Source organism: Chroicocephalus ridibundus, chromosome 8 (genome assembly GCF_963924245.1).
Source record: "Chroicocephalus ridibundus chromosome 8, bChrRid1.1, whole genome shotgun sequence".
Classification (NCBI taxonomy): Eukaryota; Metazoa; Chordata; class Aves; order Charadriiformes; family Laridae; genus Chroicocephalus; species Chroicocephalus ridibundus.
Genome location: NC_086291.1, coordinates 23,941,794 through 23,964,623, shown reverse-complemented (window position 1 = coordinate 23,964,623; position 22,830 = coordinate 23,941,794). Strand labels below are relative to the sequence as shown.

At 38.2% G+C, this 22,830-nt stretch overlaps 1 protein-coding gene across 12 annotated transcripts in view; it reads right to left on the bottom strand.

Annotated features, from left to right (window-relative positions):
• Positions 1–22,830, bottom strand: part of NTNG1 (netrin G1) — a 158,806-nt gene that overhangs the window by 22,116 nt on the left and 113,860 nt on the right. For 4 of the 12 annotated variants that reach the window (XM_063344164.1, XM_063344171.1, XM_063344163.1 and 1 more), the window contains exons 6-7: positions 11,366–11,533; positions 5,690–5,827 (exon numbers count right to left, since the gene is read on the bottom strand). The exons of 1 other annotated variant lie outside the window; for it this stretch is intronic. In XM_063344164.1, the coding sequence (XP_063200234.1) occupies positions 5,690–5,827; positions 11,366–11,533 (306 nt within the window). Of the gene's footprint in view, positions 1–5,689; positions 5,828–11,365; positions 11,534–16,687; positions 16,748–18,670; positions 18,737–22,830 lie in introns of all 12 variants that reach the window. 7 more of the 12 variants (XM_063344175.1, XM_063344166.1, XM_063344170.1 and 4 more) reach the window with 7 other exon arrangements.

Below are 22,830 nucleotides of genomic sequence, written 5' to 3'. Positions count from 1 at the left end.
CAGTAATTGTGTAGATCTCTACAACTACATAGAGAAAGCATCCTATGTTTTCATCTTCTCTGTGCTCTTCATAGAAGAAAGATGCTTTGCTTAATAATGTTTGTTAAATACAGTGTTTGTGTTCCAACATGTTTATTCTGACTAAAATATCCCCTCCCCCGAGAGATATCAACCTTCTTTTTCTCCTTCAAATCCAGTATCTCATTAAAAAATAATACCATTCCATGATATTCATACTTTGGTGAACAACTTCCTATGTATTCCTGTATCGGTCATGTATTTTGGAATGAATGTGTTCATACACACATTCGTGTTGTCTTTTTCAGGTTTAAAAGACCCAGGATATCAGTATGGCGTTACACGTGTCAGCTGTCAGCATGCTTCCCTCGAGGTGAGTGGAATCAGTGTTTTGCATCATCTGAGAATCAGGCCTGATAACGCTGTAATTTTGACTGAAATCTTGCCTTGCTTGTCTCACATCTGTAAGCCACGCTTTGCCGTGAGTTGCAGCAGTGGGATTCTGCATTGACTTAAGGAGAATTATTCTGGATTTAAATTTGGAGCCATTTGAAGCAGAGTCTGTTCCTTTTACATCCAAACCCCTATAGGCACACAGTTTAGTCTGTATAACAATCACGTAAGATAAGTATTATGAAATTGGTATTTCACGTATAAAGACCACGGGCGGATTGGTTCTCGGGGACAGCAATGTTTAGCCCCATCAGAACTTTATCCTTTTCAATAAATTCTTTCTATGTTTTATTCCCCTCCAGCTCCAAGTGTGGCAGAGCACTTACTAGCACCAGTCCTGGCACCAAAACACACTCGAACTGAAAGTCCAGAGAGCACCTGTGCAGAGGGGAAATCCCGCTGCATCCTCACCAGCTAAAAGCATTAAAACTACTACTGGTAAAAAGTTGTAAAAAGATATAAAAAGATATAGATGGATTGTCTACGGCTCCCCACACAGGCAGTTGCAAAACTGAACTGGAAAGCAGGGCATCCCAGTTCTGAATTTCTATTTCTTTTTCCAGCGCGTAGCTCCCCAGGCACATGTTCAATGTGTAGGTATTGAGGGACTCACGGGATTCATCTGGGTACAAACTTGTATAGAAGATCACTGACCTTCAAGAGGGGAGATAGTTACATTTATGTATTTAATCCATCTATAAAGAAGCGCATGATGTATTTTTCAAGAATTTTTTTTTTCTTTTTTTAAAGAAATGGATGGCAACATATCTTTTTCTGGCTGAATTGTAAACACAAACTTCCAAAAGCAAATGTTAATATAAGTTCCAGGGTTTGATTTTCTTTGGCAGTTCAATCTGCATGATGATTTTGATCAAATGCCTTGGCTTCTAACATTTGTAACACACGATGAAATGTAGACAAAGAAGCTATATTTAAATAATCATATAATAAGTTGAATGCACACTGTGACAGAATATGAATTATCTAACAGGCTGCAGAGTAATACAAGTTCAGTCTGGAAGACAGATACAAGCACTGAGCACAGTTTGAGCATTGAAGATAAGAGTGTAATCCTCTGCCTACTTCAATAAAAACTATTTAAAATGAACGAAAAAGGGAAAAATAAAAGAAGCCATTCAGAGCTTGACATAAGACATCTGGCTGAAAACTCATTTGCTAATTGTTTAAGATTTACGCCATTGAACCAAGATGATTTAAAACAGTGATTCACAATAAGTAATGCCCTGAATTTAACTCAGGTACAAGCTGCCATTGGTAACGCCTGTAGCCAGTCTGGGCCTTTGCGGGGCTGCAGGTTCAACGTCTTTAATCGCTCACTGACTGTATGAAGGGAGATAGTGAATAATGTTAGCCACTGGACCTCCCCTCCCCCTTGCCCCTGTGGGGGAGCGGGGGGAATGAAAATTGGAGCTGTGCTGCTAAACTGAGATGGCAAGAGAGTCACTTTTTCTTTGCCCGATTGGATAAATATGCAGCTGGTTTTGGAATCAATTCTTGAGTGCGTGAAATTAAAAGGTGTTATTTTTAAATGCTCCTGTACGTATGCAACAGAGTTTAGTCACCCGAAATGTCATGGCCAAGAAATACAAAAGATGCAAGACTATGAGCAGTACGCTTAGAAAATCAAATGGATGCTCCTGCTTAATAGTCTGCCTTCATCCGCTTTTTTTTTAAACTCAGACAGTTCTTCTGCGTGTAAATGTTTCTGCCCTTTGTTACAGGTTCCCCTTATCACAAAGCACTATGTTCAGTCTAAGGCTGGCCCAAAATAGCTGTAGTTGCTAGTTAAATTTCTTGCCAGGCTTGGAGCTTTTTCTTATGTTTTTGTGTTCATTTTTAAAGGAAATCATTTAATTTCTAAATAGAAAAATGAAATATAGCTATGCATTTTGTCATGTTTCTGGAATTCTAAAAGGGTTTCAGGACCAGACTGTTCCGTTCTTAATTCATTCCTTGCGCTTTGATATAGATGCATGTGGGTGAGAAAACCATTGTCGGTGTCCGGGAAGGCGGCGGGAGCTAAACCCCAGCAGCTTCCCCACACGCACAACGCCGGCGGCAGGAACGGTTCTGGGGGAGGGCTTAGAAGTCGCGCAAGGCACAGTTGCATCTTTTGTGCCTCTTTTTCTGAGGGCAACAAACCTTCCTGTACCAACCAGACCCTGCTGACCGCTGTGTCTATGCAGCATAAACCCCAAATTCAATAAGATAACAGCTGCTATCACGGTGCTTTTTATCTGGGAGGCAAAGTCTAAAATTGCATCTGACCTCTGTATGCACAGAGATGCAAGTGATGAGCGCTCTGCCTAGATCCTCAAAGGTTTTAGATGAAATCAGTAAGAGTGAGGTACCTAAATGGATACCTCTGAGGATAACAGCTTCTGTGTCTTTTGCCCGTACGTGGTATAAGGTAGGACTATGAACAGTAATTTATCAAATGATATATTGTGAGCCTTAGAAAACACAACAGGACTTTAGTGTTGGTTTTTCCCAAATACGATTACTAACACATAAAACGAAGCCCCTCCATTTACTAATACAATCATACAAGTAATTAAACTAGCTATGGTATAGATCTAACGTATTTATTTATAGGTCAAGCTTCCGGTTGCCCTAGGTCAATGATTTTTAGCAGCAAAGCTCCATAAGAATAGATTTTCTTAATAATGCCAATAGGCTATGTGTAACAAGAAGTACCCAAACACATATTGGTCTGTTGAGTGTGTGTGTATCTGTCTTTGCATACGTACGTTTCTGCACAGCACAAGCTCAGGGAAACAGATCAAACCCGCACGCTACACGTCCAGACAAATAATCTTTTTGAGCTTCGCTAAGGCAGCAGAATGAGTTCTTATTTTTCTTGTATATTGGGGTCTGCATGCTTGCCCGGTCATTTGTTCATATTTCAATGGGAAAATAACAAACACAGCTAAAACTGCCACACTACAAAATTAAATGAATTGGAATTCTGTTCCTCCATGAAAAGACTTGAAATGAGATTTAAATCAGTGTGTGCTTGGTAAAACATGGCAATTTGATGTCTGTTCTGTGAAACTGACAACTGCATCTAGTTGTTTTTCTTCTGAATTTGATCAGATAATTCGGTCAAACTTGGCAAATATCTAACAGTTTCACAATCAGACTGAGATTTGTTCAGAAAATTACAACACAGTGAGGGAAACTTAATTAGTTTTGTCAGCATATATAAAGGCACTAGCTTGCATTTCCAGAAACTGTCTAAAGCTTTTACAGATACTCTGATTCAGCTAAAATCAGGCTAATTATATATTGGGCTTAAAAAAATCCTCATTAAAAGAACATTATTGAGGTTATAATGTCCAAACCTGAAAAGCTAGGAAATACTGCATTTAATAAGCCATTGGTTTGACAAGCTGATATATATGTTATTATATTAATTATATGACTGTAAATTTGCTTCGCAGACCTCCAGACCTGTTCAATATCTCAGCTACTTAGTACCTTTTTTAGACCCACTGTGTGGACGTGGTGTTCACTGTACTTTATTCAAATTCTACTGCAGAGAATCATATTGATTTCCTTTCTCATTTTTCCCCCCCTGTGGTTCCTGTCACTACAATATCTCAATACTTCACAAATTCTAATGCTTATTTTGCCAGTACCTAGCGTAAGGCACAGGGGTGGCGACAACCCCCTTCTACATAAGGGGTGCGAGGCAGAGGGACATCCTATGATTTCCGAGTGCTTCGAGACACCTAGGATGTGACTTTTCAAAATATTAATAATAGAGAAATCTCAGATTTGAAACACTACTTTGCCTGCTTTCTGCTGCAACAGTAAGTGCTCAATAATTTTGTAAATTAAAACTGAAGTGCAAGCATCCAGAAAATGAGAATACAGTTAACAAGCACATGTGAAAAGTATGGTTTAAATAACCTGCCAAATACAAACAGGAGCTTTCTGGCAGGAGCTGAGAAAGTCCAGTTTTCTCGGGTGACATTTAACTGCGTTGCCCCTGCAAACTTGCTTTCTCTTCATGTGCTAGCTTTAATGCTAACTGGTTAATTATCGCAATCTCTCCTGAAATTCCTTATTTATTGGTTTTCTTTCCAGATATATTTGCTAAATTGTCACAAGCCCAGATCTTCTACTTCAGTGGTACTCATCACTTAGCGAGGCAGTGGTAATCTCTAGCTTTATTGTTTGGGGGTTTTTTTGTAAAAAAATTATGATATAAGATTTGCATTTGTTTAGGAGCATTTGTGTGTCTGTATGGCCAATTTCCTAATATTTGGCTAATCGGTGTCAGTAATTACATTCTCTCCTGTGTTTCTCACTCTTAGAAGCCAAAATCAAGCTCTTGTAGAAATCTCTTTAATATGTGTGTGGAAGAATGCAGAGAGGCAGGGAGAAAAAGTGAAAGAAAAACATGAGAGGACTCTCCACAGTTTCTGGAAGCAGATGATCAAAACAGTTATAAAGAGTAAACCTTAAGAATTTACTACAAAAGAAATTCACAATAAGAGCCTAATCCTGTATATACACATGTGGTATTTCCGCTCACTTGTTTACAGAACCTGTTAATCAGAAGAGAAGCCAAATATACAACTAAGCCTTGAAACATCATCTGCTCTAGCAGTATTTACACAAAATTTCAGCTCTTATTTTTAAGGATGTTAAGTATACCTCCATTTTTTTTTTTTTTTAAACTCTTGAGCTCTTGTCTAGTTTTCACTAATTATAACAGGTAATGAGCCAGTGTTTTGCAGGTTTATTGTCCAGGGACATAGTTTTAAGGTATGAAAGCATGGTTAAGTTACTCAAGAAGCTGAAGTTTAGTATAGAAAAAAGTGAACATGCAGAGAATCACCTTTTGTCTTTTAGTAAGAATTTTAAATTTGGAGTAAATACACTGATGTTTTAGTGTACAACAGTTATTTTGCAGTTGGCAAGACACGCATATTTACATATTTCAGTGGGAGCTCCTCCAGGCATTAGCAAGAGAGAGAGGACACTGAAAGCACACTGAAATAAATGGATGGCACAGGCAATTTACTGTCCTCATCTGGGAGTCTCCGACAAGGTTCAGGCACTATGGCATTCTTACAGCTCGTAGCGCGCTTCGCTCATGTTCTGCTCTGAAGTAGCTGCACGTGATAGCACACAGACGCAGAGGCAGCAAAGCTGCAGGAGAGGGGCGACTCTCAGAGTTACTTACGTTGACAGCCCAAGCTGTGCCAGATATATCCCGGCAGACATTTATCACATTTAGGCCCTGATGTTCCCTCCTTACACTCACAAAATCCTCTGTCATTACAGCGATCATGGACTGAACCAAAAGGGTTACAATAACAGTCTGCAGAAACAAGACAACACATACACACTGGATTCAGGTCTACGTATGGTGATAATTCATGCAATACCAATAGAGGGTGCATTTCCAGTGCTAAAGGTAAAGGAAGACTGTCTATTAAGGATATCTAGAGTAGTGAATATAACTACTATAGGTCCATTTATTTGTTTGCCTGTGTCATTTCAGGAAGAAGCACTTTATGATGTGAAGAGAAAAAGTAAACAGAAAAGGTATAAAGGCAGAAGATACCATGTTCTTTGAGGATAAGTGATTGTAACAGATTCTCTTTTGGTAAGGATGTTGTTGACAATTTAATGAACATTAGAAAAGCTTTGTATAGTATGGATATATCAATGTGCCACCAGGGTAAAATGTTTTGCGTTATTAAAATAGGCTTATCTATGTTACTCAATATTTTCAGAAGTTCTGAATGTCATTACAGGGCTATATAAATGCACTTTACTTATTTCCAAGATAGTCTTCCTTTATAGTTTTGAGCAGTGTAATACTTTATGTGGATATTTGCCATTAAATTGATGAGACTGTATTTATCAGTGACGTTAATAAACCTTTTAGATAGTCCACAGTGAAAAGCTTGAGGTGAGCAGTAATGTAATGGAAAACTTAGCAGAACTGGCTTTACGCTGCCGTTTCCATTTCTCTCACCTCCCAGTGGGCAGATGGAAGAAGCAATGAGGCTCATTCCCCACTGCCTCTTTCCCAGGTGTGTTCACCTAATTGAAGAAGGGCTAGGGTAACCCATTTCCTCCCACAACACTTAATGTGTTGTTCGTTCACAGCCCTTTTCTTTAACGCGATTACAATATCTGAAGCGAAGACATTAGCTAGCAGAGCTCATGTTTGGCATTCCTGTTCTTCAGTTTATTATTATTACTCTTTTAAATGAAGGGCTGTATCTTATTTGTATGTAGACCCATGTAGACCCAGAGTAACTCCACTGTCAACTGAGACCACAGACCTGTTTTGGCAGCAGCTGATCTCTGCTGCTGCTGAAGGCAAAAGACACACAAATCGATTCCTGAATTTGGGCAACCTGCTGGGCGTCTGGCTTTGTATGTCTGTGAATCACTGCTACTTTGATGACTGCCTTTGGCAGTTGTTCCCTAGCATTAGGTTAAACCTCAGCGATACTGTAAATGACAAAATGGAGTTGAACTGGGAAGTAAAATATATATAAAAAAAAATCCAATGGAAAAACTGTAACAGGAAAAAAATTACCAGGAAGACATTTGTCATCTGTTGTCTCAGTGTTTATTAACTATAAATTACAGATGGCACTTTGAGCATTTGGCATGCTGAAGAATAGTTACCTTTGGCAAACAGAGTTCCACAATAATAATAGAGTCAATTAGCTAGCAACATTCATTAATGAAGTTGAAAACTGACACGCCAAAAATACTGTGCAAGGCTGAGCAGAATGGCAGCGCAGTGAGTGCCATTTGAAAAGCTGGCAATTCTGATGTGAATTAGATGTATGAAATGTTTACGTAAACAGGCACAGAACTGAGATACATATTAAATGCAGGAAGTAAAATTTGCTTGAAAAGTGTTTATAGAGAACCTTGAAAGACAAAAAGCTTGGAATTACATTAGAAACAGAGGGCCCGATACTTGTACAGAAGAATAGCTTAGTTGGACATAACAGAGTTACACTGATTTAAACAAGAGTTTGTGAAACAAATCTACGGCCTGTGATAATAAATGCTTATAGGTACATAATGTTATATTTTCCAGAGAACAAGAGCCTGACCCTGAAGCAGTGAAAGCTTTCCTGCTGAACTCTGTGATACAAATATGTAAGAAGTACCAGGCCCATATTGTGCTGTTTAAGGGAAAGTAGGTAGTGGGAACAAAACTTTAAGCCAGGCCCCTTGACAAAAGTAGTAGATGAAATCAGAACATCAAACAGACCCAGCAACCTTTAGTAACTGACTCTAGCCTCCATCCTTTGCAATACACAATTGATACCATAGATATAGAACCTACAGAGGTCCACCAAACATCCAAGCTTGTTGTCCAACACAATATCACAGGCTGTGGAACACTTCCCAAGACCTGCCAAATACTTAAGACATTAAAAAACTCAAAAGCCACAATTCCAGTGTGCCACAAGGAGGCAGTCAGTATCTCCAATGCCCTTACAACAGGGCATTAAATAACATTAAATTAACATTCCCAGGTCATCCTAATAAGCAGACCACACACCAGGTTCCAGAGTGGGGAAAAAAGCCCTGCAGATCTGAACTGGGAAGGAATTTTCCTCCTAACCTCCATCTGGTGACTGAAGGATGGGAATGACAGCAGAAGTCATCTGTTCACTGAGATTCACTATATCAACGTGATGCTGCCAACAAAACACAATGAAAATAAGTAAAAAAGGTTAGGAAAATGGGCTGAAGCTTGCAGGGTTGCTGCTTTTATCAGTCTGGGTTGACAGTGGCTACAGGACAGCCCTCAAGGTTCACTTAACCATATATCGTTAGGGTTTCTAATGATCTCACAGATATCAATTGAAGCTTAAGCCTAAGTGACTGGAAGGCTGGTTTTCTTATAGGTGTGACAATAATTGTCATTTCAGTATTTATGTTGTAAGGCAAAAGAAATCTTTCATTACTCTGGGTCTACTTGGTGGTTTCCATGCTATCCATGCTTGCCAGTGTGAGTATTTAGTGAAATAAAGAGTTTTTAGGACTTGTAAAAATAAAAAGCTCTTCAAGTTGTTAAATTCTTTTTCACTGTAAGCATGTCAAGTGAATGATTGTTAACTTTAAAATACCTTGATTTATTTAGAAACTGCAATTGCCCATATGAGGTAAATTTGCAGTTAGCTGACAAATCCACAAATTTTTGGTATTTCATTTTAGGAAAGAAAATTTATTTTGCTTCTAAAGAAATTAAGGGCATAATGAAATTAGATTTTAGCCCACTGTATAATGCGTGGCATTTGGTTCACTGGTAAAAACCTTCTCAATATTTCAACTCTTTGTAACTTGTCAGTTTTCAAAAGGAAACATTTTACATTTTCTCCATTTAGTTAGTATCGACTAAGATCCACAGATTTGTTACCCATGTACTTACCATATATATTTATGAAAACTATATATCAAACAAGTAGTTTTGATAAATCAGAGCCAAAGCCCTGTTAGCTACCATTAAACTAGCTTATCCAAACATTTTTTATTTTTCTACATATATGACTGAAGAGGAAAGAATTAGCCTGGAAAAATGACTTTCATATGGGAATAAGATTTGTACATGTCACTGGATATCTGCTTATTAAAATGTTCATGCCAACATTCCATTCGTACTCAAACCCCACAACACTGCTTTGAAACTCAGAGAAAAGAAAAATGAGCGTTTCCAATAGAGCAAGACTCTTTGTGCTTGACCTAGAAGGATGGTGAATCCATCAGCTCTCTCAGAGGTGAAAATACTCTATGTTTTATAGGAACAAATCTTAGGAGCCCCAGTTCAGGAAAGCACTTGAAGCACAAACTTCTTTGTTTTCTAAAAGTCACTTAGGTATCAGCTTCACTTCACTGACTTCAGATAAGAAATAGTATGAAAGTCTTCTTAAGTTGGCAAATCAGCTAGGATACATACATTTCGTATGCAGTATGATCACTATGATCCTGAAAACTGTCTTAGTCCAACAGGAATATTACTTATTTAAAACAAATTACCTAATATGTAGCAAGCCAGGGTTTGATCCTATAGTCATCTCACATTGTACAATTCTCATGGGATCCCAAGAGAATTCTGCTTGCATTAAGGTGGGAAAGTCAGCAAATGCATCACATATTGTCTTTTTTTATTTTTTTTTAAGGCTTTTATTAAATGAAAGGTTTCTAAATGTTATTTCTGCAGAGTCTGGGCAATTTTGAAGTGCACAGTTGTTTTGCTAAGACATTCTAAATACATCACTTGCAAATTAATTTAAAATTTACTTATTTTTGACTCCTGGTTTATTAACTTCCTTGTCTTACGTAGCTACAGCTGCTGTTTTAGCATTTCAGCGTACACGGGAAAACAATTTACTGAATGAGCTGATGAAAAATCCCAAATAGAGTAATTTAGTGTCATATTCATTAAGCCTATTTAGGCAGCTAAAATTATACAGCCCTGATGTCATACCGATAATGTCCATCATCTGCATCAAACAAATATGAAGGACAGTGTTTTTTTTCCAAGAACATTTGATTGGGTTAAGCTCCTCAGCACAATCATACAAAATCATGGCTTGCCTACTAAAGTTCTTATTAGCTTAGACTAATTAATGTCAAAGGAGATCATGCATTTTCTGAATGTGTTGCCAAGCAAAGTTAAAAGAAGGACACCTGAAATGCAGTGCGTGGATGGATCTGGGTGTTTATCACGAAATAAAATGTAAATCTGTCAAGCTGCAGACTGAAACAAATAATGGCAACCTAAATAGTTTCTGGCTTGAATCTCAGCAATGAATTATAAAGAATATTAAAATATAATTTATCCACTCATCAATTTCGGCACAAAACAAAATCTTTCTGCTCTTTTCTTTTTGCTTCCTGGAGAATATGAAGGAAAAAAAAATCAAAATAAAAATCCAGAACAGGTTCTACTGATGCTTATGTCTATAAGAAACATATGTAATGAAATTCTTCACCTCTGTTTGTTATTAGAACAGTGCCTTTTGTGGCTACCTGTTAACTACTGGCCATTGTATGAGGCTTCCTTTTTCGACTATGCTCAGTCTTCACCTAAAGTGTCCTAACTTTTGCTATGTACTGTCTGTGGTGACACGAGGAACAATCCGTATTCTTCTACTGCGATGAAGATCTTTTTTTATTATGTTTTGGCATTTTCTTTAATTCTGTATTTTGGATACTTATAGCAGATGCTAGGTCTAAAAGCACTGTTTTCCCTAGGAATCCCTTTTCTAAATTGACATCATGTCAAACTGATTTGACAAAATGCTGCTCCTAACCACATGGGCATCATTTCAGTTTCTCCCCTAAGGAGAGAGGAGCTGACACGGCATTTACAGCCCTCTGTCTGGGAGCAGAATTAGCTGCAACATGTTTTTATGAAATTTAAGTGAATAAACGGGGTCGATAAACACCACTCCCCATGTCCTGTTGATGCAGCTGGCAACTTTTGTAGGTCTCCAAGCAAGTATTCAAGAGCCTGTACTAATAATTCTGAAGGTTAGACTGGGAACGGGTATTCATGATGGGTTTTCATGTGCGCAACTCCAGCGTGGCTCCCTCCTGTAGAAGGACAGCACAAGCCGTTTCTCAGGGGCTTCTGGGGAAAGTCTTCCCAGGACCCTTAGCCAGGGAGGTTCATCGTCACGTACAGATTTAAAATACCTCCATGGGGCTATAGGGGCAACGGAACTGAGGTGAAAAGTCTACACAGATGTTCTTATCCATTGAAAAAGCTCATTCTGGCTCAACTGGAAGTAAGCAGCAGTGGGCCCTAGCAGCTGCCAGTATAGCTGAAAAGGCACAGAAGAAAAGCCGCAGTTATCCCGGGACTGACCTATGCACACATTTTCATCGTCCAGCTCTGCAGAAGCATTTCTGAAGTAGCCCAGCCTGCACAACTCACAGTGCTGACCTCTAGTGTTGTGCTTACAGCTCACGCAAATGACCGTATTGAGCAGCTCGATGTAACTGCACCGGTTGGAGTGCCCGAAGCATTCACAGTCTTTCAAGGAAGAACAGAAATGTATACAAAATGTATACAGCAGCAGAGTAATAGCACATTACATGCTTAGTAAAAATGAACCATGAACAGAAGTATGAATGGATGGCACACACATGTTAATCAATGTAACATGGACAACAGCAGATGTTTATCTGCAATGAAAGTGACGTTTGTTTCAGGCAGGTTAGCGTGACCCGAGGACCATGGCATGACGTTGAAGCTTGGCTGTTGTTGGCAGACCTGATGGAACTGAAGCATTTGCAGTTGTAAACCTTTCAGGGGTACTGGAGGCTCAGTTTCCGCTGATAGAAATGCACATCTTTTTTGCATGTTTGAGATGAGTATAAATCAAGACATGGGAAAAACCTCCTCATGTTAAAAATATTAAATCCAGTGGACAAAATTGTCAAACTTCATCGTGCTTAAATCCATGACTGTAGGTAAAATAAAAGCTTTCTTCTGACATAAATGGTGAGTATTCAAAAATACTACTGAACTCAGGGTACGATAACTGGTAGGCACCTTGGGAACCAGACTCTCTTATTTCGAGACCAAACAAATCTCTAGTTTGACAATTTTGGCCAGCACCTCCTAAAATAATTAACAGAGAAGAAAAGGAAAGAAGAGAGGTGTTATTTAAGACCTACTTCTACTGCACTTCTGAGGTAAACATTAACCCATTTTTGTATTCTGAGATGAGAAACAATTGGGCCAGAAAACATCATGAAAGTTGTGAAAGGTGTACTGAACAGAAAGCATGCTTACTGCAGCCATCTGAAACGCAGCTGGCATGACAGCCACCTTTTAAAAACCCTTTCGTTAAACGTAGAATGCTACCGCCTTTTAGTCTTTAATCACAAGTGATGCTTGGTTTTACGCAGAAAGAAGCAGAAATTAGAAACGTATCAATATCATTATAGAAGGTACAGCTATGCTTTGTGTAGAAAGCTCGTGTAAGTCTGATCGCTCAACTCTGAGATTATGAGCCCAGAATGAATGCAGGAAACGTTATTAGGAAGATCAGAGAAGTAGAGAGCCTATTTAAAAAGTGAAAACTAGGATAATTTGGCTTGTTTAGCCCAGGAAACTGAAGATGGGATATCACTGGACTATAAATACATCAAGGATATAGCCTTCTGCCATCCTAAGTGAATATCTGTGCTAATGGACAACACTGGCACAGGAACAAATGGGTGTTAACTGGCCATTGAGAAATTTCAATTGGAAATTCGGAGATACTATCTAGCCATTAGGGCACTGAGGTTCTTGAACACTTCCAATTTGTAGCAAAAACCTGATGCTTTAGAGATATAGTTTATTAACTGGTGAAAGAGATTACGGTGTGTTTCCCGCAGTAATGGAGTGCTGGATGCAGTGACTTGGAAGGGCTTCAAGGTCTTGAAGTGAACTTAGCCTGTAATTAGATAACGCTGTAGGAGAGGGTGTAAAATGTTTCCATACACGACAGGGGCCAAGTCCCCTGTGCTGCCTTTCCTATGGTGTGCTGCTGATTGTTGGCGTAGGGTGTCAGAGACAGTATTTGTGCCTGTCTGTATTTTTATAAAGAAATAGCAATACCGGTACATGTTTATGAGTATGTTATGCACACCTAATGTATATATTTCTTTGGCTGTCGCCTGATGTAGTGGGCTGTAAATAGATAGTATCTTTTCTTATACTGTACAACGCTTAGCACAACACATGTTTCTGTGTTGAGAGCTGCCTTTCTGCTGCCAGGACACATTAATTTGATTTACGTATACACATTTGTTTAACATATACGCATTCTTGCGCTCTTCAATGTTATACTGCTAAACCGATGTTTCGTGGTTCACACCAGTCTGGTAATTTTGAGGCCTATAACTGCTGGAGTACAGTAAAACATTTGGTGTATCAGTCTCAGTATGTCGCCATTTGACATCACTGAGGGGGGAGGAAAAGAAGTGTTAATATTTGTTGTCCTTTGCAGCTGGTCAGTGGGATTCAGCATCTCAGCCAGACACCCAGCAGCTTTTCTCCCCCAGTATATCCATCTTGCTCGAGTAAAAACTGTCTGTGTGGGGCAGAGGCCACAGATCTAAAAGTGGAAACTACCACTAGCAAACAAGAGTCACGGGATAAATTGTTATGATTTTAAGTTTTTGTGTGTTTGATTTTTAAAATAAGAAAGACTGGTTAGTGACCAGCAATCGGATCCTTCTGAATCTCAGATTCAGAAGCAATGCCGTCTTAGGCTCTGTCTGACAAAGGACCCGTCTTCTGCTGGCATTAGATAATTTGTTTTGGTGAGATGATACTGTACTGGTATGTTTGTCAGACGTGTGGCTAAACATAATCATACCGTAGGTGAATTTAGAGGAAGTAATTTCCCTTTTTTCGAATCAGTAACCGGCAGCACAATACTACATTTTTACGTTTCAAAAATGCACGGACTATAAAGAAGTGACAGTAATTCAGACTATGCTACATCGTCTTTTGTGTTTGAAGTAGCAGGAAGAAATTGAGAATATCCTGTGAATGAGTGACTGCGCTACTTCCACTGTGAAATTGTGGTATGACCTCCAGGAAGATTACTACTACACGTAATTAGCCATTACAAAAACACATGAAACAAAGCTGCGCATAAAGTAATTCACTCTGTAACAAGGCTTGCTCCAATTCATGATTTGGACTGAAGAAACATCTAATAATTATGAAGGACTTAATCTGATGTACACACATGCTCCTAAACATATGCAGAAGGACTACCCAAGTTCAGTTGTGGCTCATCAGTATTAAAGTTAAACAATGAGACCAATTCCTACGCTTGGTTGCATTCCTATGGGTTACAGCTCTTTTGGAACAACTGTGCCGTGTGGAAGAAAGCCTTTGTCTCAAAGTTAACTTGTACTAAGGTACAGGAAAGCTCTAGGAATCTTGATCATCAGACTGGTAAATGCTATATGGTATAGAAAACCCCCCAGTTAACTTATAAACAGTCTAACACCTGATCAAATGCCTTTGCAATGGCACAAAGGAAAAAAAAACAACATGGCAAGTAATGATTAAATTATTTTTTTCCTTATTTTTGCTTCCCCCCTCACATTTTGCTAGTGCGGTAATATGAAATGCTTTTGCTTACTGCTGTCGGCCTGATCAGTGAATCATTTTTACATCCCTCTGTGTTTATAAAAAAAGCTATGTAAGGGGTCCCGATATGATTGAAATGGAATTATTTTCTCCACTGGCCTCATGAGGTGCTGCCCTGAACCAGTCAAACGTAACGCGTAGAATTGCATTCAGCATCATGCCATCTGGGAAGCTAAAATCTGTCGATGCTGTACGGCCCTTCTAGCTTATCGCGTGGTTCAGCTTAACCAGCGCACCAAGACCAAAAGTAGCCTGCTTATTAGAGCTGTCAGAAGGGCAGCTTAAGCTTCTTAGGCACATGTCTCCGGCTAGCAGCCCAACCACTTTCAGGCACTGGCAAAGCCATGCAATCACTGAAGGAGATGGGGGAAAAGTATCGGAATCAGGCTGCAAATGGTTTACTAACAATGAAACGACACCAGCTTACGGCACTAGAAACTGCTGCTTCAGTTCTGAGTAAGAAAAGACACAGATAACCTGGAGAGAGTGTACAGCTGAATAACATCAAGGAGTAAACGGTTTGGAAAATAAAACCTCAGAGGAAAGGTAAAGATAGCTAGATTGGTTTAAAGTGAAGGGAAAAGGGAGAAAAGACAGCCATGTTAGATTTGATAATTGTCTTCGGATGATTCAGGAATTGTCAAATCCCTTGCCAACCCACAGAAGGATTGACGGTATGAGTCTTTAAAGACTATTTCCAACACAATCATTCTATTGCAACAATCTTGATCCTATTGTAGAAAGCACGATAAAATTACCTATTGAAGGAGGCTTATTGTGAGGTTATCATTTAATTGTTTTGTTTCTATAAATTGAATACTTTTTTCCCCCATTATAATGCTATGCATTTGCATCTTTGAGCTGACATACTATTGTGCTGTGGGGACGAGGTTCAGCTGAAGCTTCAGCTGCGACCAATCACACATGAAACGTCATCACATGAAACAATGGTAAACACACAGGGAAGGGAAGCATAATTTTTAAACTAAGACAGGTAATGCATGAGACAGCTATCAGTGTCATTCTCTGATTAAAAGCGTAAAGAGTATTTCAAGAAAAGTGCATTCAGAAAACATTAAAATATTTTTTTCTTTTTCATTTTCCAGTAACTCTGTGCTCCTCCATCTATACACTAACCAAAGGCAAACAAAGGGGGTTTCATTGTAACCTTAGAAATGACCTGCTTCGTACCAAACATTACGGCTCATTACCATGATCTCATCAAATGGGTCAAACTAAGTTCAAACATTTATTAATAACCCTATTCCTCGTTAATATGTATTTCATGAATAATGAGATATTCACAATAGCTACAGAAAGACAAAACATCTTTATACATACTCTTTACAGATAAATTGATGAGGAAAAACAATGAGAAGATCTCAGGGTTCAGACTGTGAATGGTAGATATGCAAATGAAACAGGCTGCCTGTAAGTCAGAGAGAATATTGGCATCCTTCATTATGCCCACATAATTCCATTATTTTGATAAAACACTGAAACATCGGTTCAAAATGTAATGCCTATACTCTTGAATTTGCACACTGTTACAATAAAATGAAGATGTAAGGCACACTTACAATGCATTAAAAGACATAACTATGCATTACACCCCGTGGCATTTACAGATACTTCTTGAGGATATGGACAATTGATGTTTTCTGTAGTGTTTGCCCTCGACTAATCTCCTTCTGTATCCTCTTTTACAAGCGTATCAGTGAGGAAAACAAGACTTTAGCAAACTTCTGCTTTCTAGGCGACAACCTGAATGGCCGTATTCATATATTTAATTCATCTAAGAACAAATGCCATGTCATTTTATATCCCAGCAGTAACTAAGAAGCGTACTTATTATTTCCTTTGTATGACTTATGTGACTTAATGCTTCTGTTGCTGTCAATGAAGATGCCTCACCAGTAAGCTGATGGGTACACTTCACTTCACAGATATTCCAGATTCATACAGTGCAATGTTTTCACAACACAGAGCACTATGGGATCACTGTATGAATCCAAGAATTCCTACCTCTCTTGTGGTTTGCAACTTGAACAGAAGAAACAGTTGACATAGCTAATTTGGGAGCAACTGGATAGGTAATAAAACGAACAGTAAATTAGAAAAGATTACAGGAACAAATAAAAAGATTAACATAAAGGTCTTTATTTTCTAACTTCTCAATTAACTTTAATAATGGTGATTGTTTTGTAAGGAAAGGGTGAAAGTTAGGGAAAATGAGTTATATACTATCAACTATCGAATCATCTGAGCTGTAATATCCAAGATAAAGAGAATGTAATTCACATCTACGCATTTTAGCAGTTTTATGCTAGAAGTTACTTGATGATTTCTCCCAATCCAAGACCAATGACTATATGGTAGCCAGAGTGGTCTGCAAAGGGATGTATTAAATTTACATGCATATTTATTCTGGCCTAATAGCATAAACAAAGAGAACACAATGAAATAATATTAGGTATAGGCAGATTTCTATAATTATTCTCTTCATACACTGTCCTTGACTGAAGTATTTAATCTACAATAAACGTTAAACGCTGTAACAATACGCTGCAAACACATAATCTGAACAGAAATGCTCTTAAGTTTTTGTATTTTGTGCTCCCTAACAAAACGTCAAAACTACATTTGCTAAAACTCTTATTTTTGGGGAAGAAATGCTGAATAATTTTATGCTGTTCAAGATGTATTTTGCAATGAAGTTAAGCCTTAGATCACAAGCAGTATAATTAAGCTATGAAATCCATTAGAAATGCTAAGTGTCATTTCATTGGGAATGTTTTGATTTAAAATTCCTGTGAATAATGTAGGCTAATCCTTACAGAGAGCAGAGGAGCAGAGATCAAGCTGGGCATTTTTTTGTTTGCGTAAGGAACACATGCAAAAGCTTGGAAAATATAACATGGGCTAAATGAAGTTATTGGAATGCTACGTATCATCAGGGATATTTAATTTAAAATCTATTTGAATAATGCAAACTAAAGTACATTGCTAATCCTTATAGAGAGCACAGATCAATTATTATTTTCTATTTTACTTAGCACATAGAAAGTTGTACATATAACACAATAGATTTTCTATGTGTATGTGCATATGTTTTGATTTGGTCATTGTGACCAATGGATTCAACTACAGCCCTTCCATTGTAATTCCCCAACAGATTCCCAACACATCTTGTTCAATTTAGTAGCTATTTTCTAGATCACCTTTTCGTTAATTTTATTCTCCATCTGTGTATGTTATAGCACAGAAAGGACAGCCTTTGAACAGGCGAAGCAAGCCACAGGCTAGATTTCTGCAAGGATTTTTTTGGGGGAGTGAAGGGCAGTAAATAAAGAGAATAAAGGATTATATTTTTTATAATGAACAATAATTTTTAAATGTGAAGTATAGCTGAACGCAACTTCAAATAACAAAGAATCTTACTTTTATTTTATTAGCCATCTTAAAAAGTCATTCTGTCTCTTTCAATGCTAATCATCATGCCACGGTCTGTGAGCGATTTTTTGTGTGGCACTCCAATTGCAGAAAACTATAAGTCTATCCTCCAGAGAACTTGCTTGTATTGCGGATGGCCCGCAAGCCGAGAAAGCCTCTCAGCTCACTTGGGAAAACAAAGTGGAAACGAGACATTAAAAATGGGTTTGATGTAGACAATGACAATCTTTCTCACTCAAGAATCTTGAGACTTACTCAAAAGACAGACTGCTGCCTAAACAAGTCCAACACTATCTAGGGCTTTCTGTACCTCAGTACTTATAACATCTGCGTCTACTTTTCCAGACTGTTTGCAGTAACGATGTGTGTAATCTGAGTGTTGGAAGGCTTTTCAGGTAAGGTTTGTTTTATGTCTGTTGTCTCATAGAATAGTGTTACTTAGCATGAGAAGAAAAATGAGTTGGATTATCATTGTTACTACTTTTGCCACCATGTGGGACTCCTTGAAAGCAATTTCAGTAATTTTAGACCACTAGGAATTTTACGGCATCCTACCTTGGTTTGGTTTAGAAACCTCAAGGGAAGAAATATTCGGCCATATCCTATCAAACTTTGGAGGATCTGCATGCATCAGGAAAAATCAGGTTTTGTTATTTACATCTGTGATATTGTTCTAAACAGGCAAGCATATGGACAAAAGACATAGATTACAAACATCCAGTACTGGAATAGTCTAGGTTGCACTTCAACAGTACGTGACTTCACAGTGAACAAGAAAACAAGCAATTGATGATTCCCAAAACACCAAATGGACATAAAATACTGTGCATAACAATTTCTCTTCCGTGGTTTAAAATATAATTTTTCTTGATGGCAAGATATCGTAGACCAATATATGTGATTTTAACACCAGGAACAAAAAAGGAACATATTCCGTTAAATCTGCACTGTGGAGATAAAATGACAATATCAGACAAATATGGATTTCTTACCAAAGACACGTATCTTACCGTAACGTCCCGTTTTAGGGCCTTATGAGTGAATTATATTTCTGTTACCAGAAGAAATATATTTACTAGTCGAGTGGGCCTTTTCTTTTGCTCTCAGACTTTTGTGTGTTGAATCTATTTCCTATCACCTCTACTGATATTTTTTACAGCTTGATTTTTTTTTGTAAGAACATGAAATGTCTACATTTTTTAAACACCCTACATAATGCGTAACCTACATGTAGAAGCACTTTGTCTCTCAGCAAAAGAATTAGCTATGTCTCTTTAGAGCTTCATCTCCCTTGGTCAATGTGCTTTGGGGCTGGGGCTGTGGGGAGTGACAATCCGTAGCAGAATGGTGCCCGGCGTTGGAGCTGAGACTAAATAAGGGGGGTTGGGGTTGTGGGAGGAGGAAAGAAAGCTTTTCTTTGGCCCTTGATGTGGGAAATGGTATTTGTACTCTCCTTATTTTTCTGTTATAATCTTTCCTCTGTTTTCATCTGCCTAGATTTGAACATCAGATTTGGACCATGTTTTTATCATCTTCTGTGAGTACTGCAGTGTTTGTGTCCTTTCTGAGCTGAACAGAATTGGCCTTAATGGTCACATCAGCCTACAGAGCAGTGATATTAGTGGGGAGAGAGCTACTTCTTCATTTCTACCTACAAGGAACTCAGCTGGGTAGTGAGTAGATTGCAGTTGTCACAACTTGGTTGGCATTAAGGCTCTAGGTTTATAGGTCTTTTGGAAGAAGGTGTGTCTCACTGTTATGTCCACCTTAACGGAAGACCTGTAGGGATGCTATGACAAAAAGACTGGGGCTTCAAACATCTGATGTGAAAGGAGGACATGATTTTTTTTCTGCAGTATCTTCCGACCCATTTGTCAAGGGTGAAGAGAAATCGGCTGGGTGGGGATGGCTGTACCGAAGGTCCTCCCACATGGAGAACAATTCAAGGAAAGGATGATGACCTGCACTGTGCCATTTACTGGTAGGTAGTCTTCTGCAATTGTATCAGTCAAGTTGTGATATGATCACATCGTTACATCATATTCTTGCATTTTTGTGCTTTTTCCTTATCAGTCAAGAATATGGAAGAAAGAAAACCTGAGTCAGTTTTGTAGATTCTCAAACAGTCTATGTGTTGATTGAAAATAACCTGCCTCTACTGGTCAGATCCACCAATTCACACACATAGGAAGTGCAAACACAGTCGTCAGAGCGTATGACAAAAGGTACCTAGAAGCCATACTTACTGAGGTGGCATGATAACCCTAGCCCACTGAAAGACTGTAATTCCATGCACCTGAGACACCACCTTCCTTCTCCTCCTCCTGAAACACTGACTGACTGGTTATGTTAAAGAAGTTTCAAGCACATACAAATTACTTATGCAGTTAATTCACTGTTAAAGTTTTGGTAATTTTAGGAACACTTAGGCTTGACCTGAAGGTTTTAAAGGGACTGGACATCAGAGAATACATGTAAAAATCTGTAGCCAAAAAAGGAAAAGCAATATTAATTGACTACGTTGTCCTGCTGTCCCCTGAGCCTTTTTCTCTTTTAGCTATTGTGCAACATCAGGGTTGTTGCAGAAAACCTGTAACACTTCAGACTGGAGCTTCCAATATCCTACTTCCACTGTTGAATATTGTGTAGCACATCTACTCCAAAAATTCACATATATAATGGTCTTTAATTGAAATGGCCTAGTTATGAAGTAAAAGTAATAGTGTAAAAGCTTTGTAATGTCTTAAGACTAACCTTTTGGAATATCTGTCATTTAATAGACTGGAAGTCCTATATAGGAAATTAGATATTTTATATAATCTGATCCATATAATCAATAATATTTGTATATGATCTTATTCTGGTGATGATTTCCCCAAGTAACCTCTTGTCTTGTGCAAATAAAATCATTACTTGTATGATAGAAAAAATCAGTGTTACAGATTTCTTAGTAATCCTATAAATACTATAGGTCTGTGCTCATTTTAGCAAACGTATTAAAACGGAAGTTGTGACTTACTGCAAAATAATTAAAAATTCCGTGACCCTTTGAATGAGATTACATTGAGCTGAGCTTTTTAATGGACACCCAAAACGATAAAGAGCATATTTACAGTGCCTGAAGATTACAAATTAAGTATTATTACTAGCGAGTTATTAGTGATAATTAAAACCATCTTAGAAGGCACTTCCGGAGGTCATTTGTTTCCACCCTTTGCTCACAGCAGGGTCAACTGCAAAGTTAGATGAGGTTGTTCAGGGTTACATCCAGCTGAGACCAGCCGTTGTCTTCAGAGCCCCTGGGCTGCTTGGTAATGTGGTTAATGCTCCTGGGGACTTCATGCTTCTATTATGTTCCTTTTATTTTTTTTTTTAAATCTTTGGTAAAGAGAATATTTTTTTTTCTTATACCCTTATTCATGGAATGTATTATCACCGAGATTACAGGTTTCTTGATAAAGGCCTTTCTTCTTATCTTTGAAATTTTCTGGGTTTGGTTTGTGTGGCTTTTTTTTTTTTTTTTTTTTTAATGAAGACAACTTTAAATGCTCTATCTAAAAAAGTATGTGAGACGTCCAAGTCAAAGAATGTTGACTGTCATTCCCAGAAGTATATTGGAGCAGATGAGTCATCCTTTGAACTGGCACTGAGAAGATTCATTTAGCAGCTAGTTATTCTTTTATAGCAACTTGTGAAAATATTGCTAGTCCTCAGTGATTACCACTAAGGGTTTTATTTATAAAGAAGTCGACTAGGTAAACCAAGCTTTTCCAGCACAGTTCCATGTATGGACAGTGTATTCTGTAATTCAAATCATTATTTGCCAGAATAATTAATGAATTTTGCTGTAGGTATTCTAGAAGATATATAAATTTACTGTAATATATTCTATGACAGTTATTCTGGGCAAACAAGCCTAGAGAAATGTGAAAAAGAGTTTCTAAAAGTACATTTTAGTGTTATTATTTAAAAGTGATGCTATTGTAGGCATCTTTAAGAGTAGAGGTATGTGAGCGATATGACTGAGCAGAAAATCAGATACGACATTTTAAATTTGCATTGGAAATGTCTGCATTTTTAGTTACTATTGTTCCAAAGCCAATTATATGCAAAATAACTATTGGGAAAGAAAAATCTTACTTTCACGAAGTAAGGCGAAACTGATTGCATGATCTTTATTAGGTGTATGATCATTTCCTTTTTTGGATATACAGTATTGGAATTACCTATGATATTAAATGAAGAAAATCTGTCTCAAATATTGGCAGGAACTGCAGTCTGCACCTTGGGGGCTACACTGTGGTTTCGGATTGGGGAACCAGTGGAAATGAAGGGGCAGTTCCAGCCTGACTCCAAGCAGACAGCTGCACGTGAACAAAACCTGTTACCGTGTTGGCAGAAATTAATCAGCACTTTGTTGGTTTCTCACTCCAACGAAGTACAGAGCTGGCAGTAAAATGAGAATGCATTCCCACTGGGAGGGGCTAGCCTTCCTCAGGGATGAAGAGTGCGAGTGATGGCGCGCAAGAAGACTACGTTGCTGCCTGGGCATCCGCGCTCTACAGCGGACTGGTGTATTTTCATCTCCTAAACTGTTTCTGCTGACCTGTTCCACGAACAACGCATTTGCTGAAAATTACTACCGATAAATCAGTAAGTCTTAAATAATGCTCGCTCTAATGACAGACAGGGAGCACTTGTGTTGACAACGATCA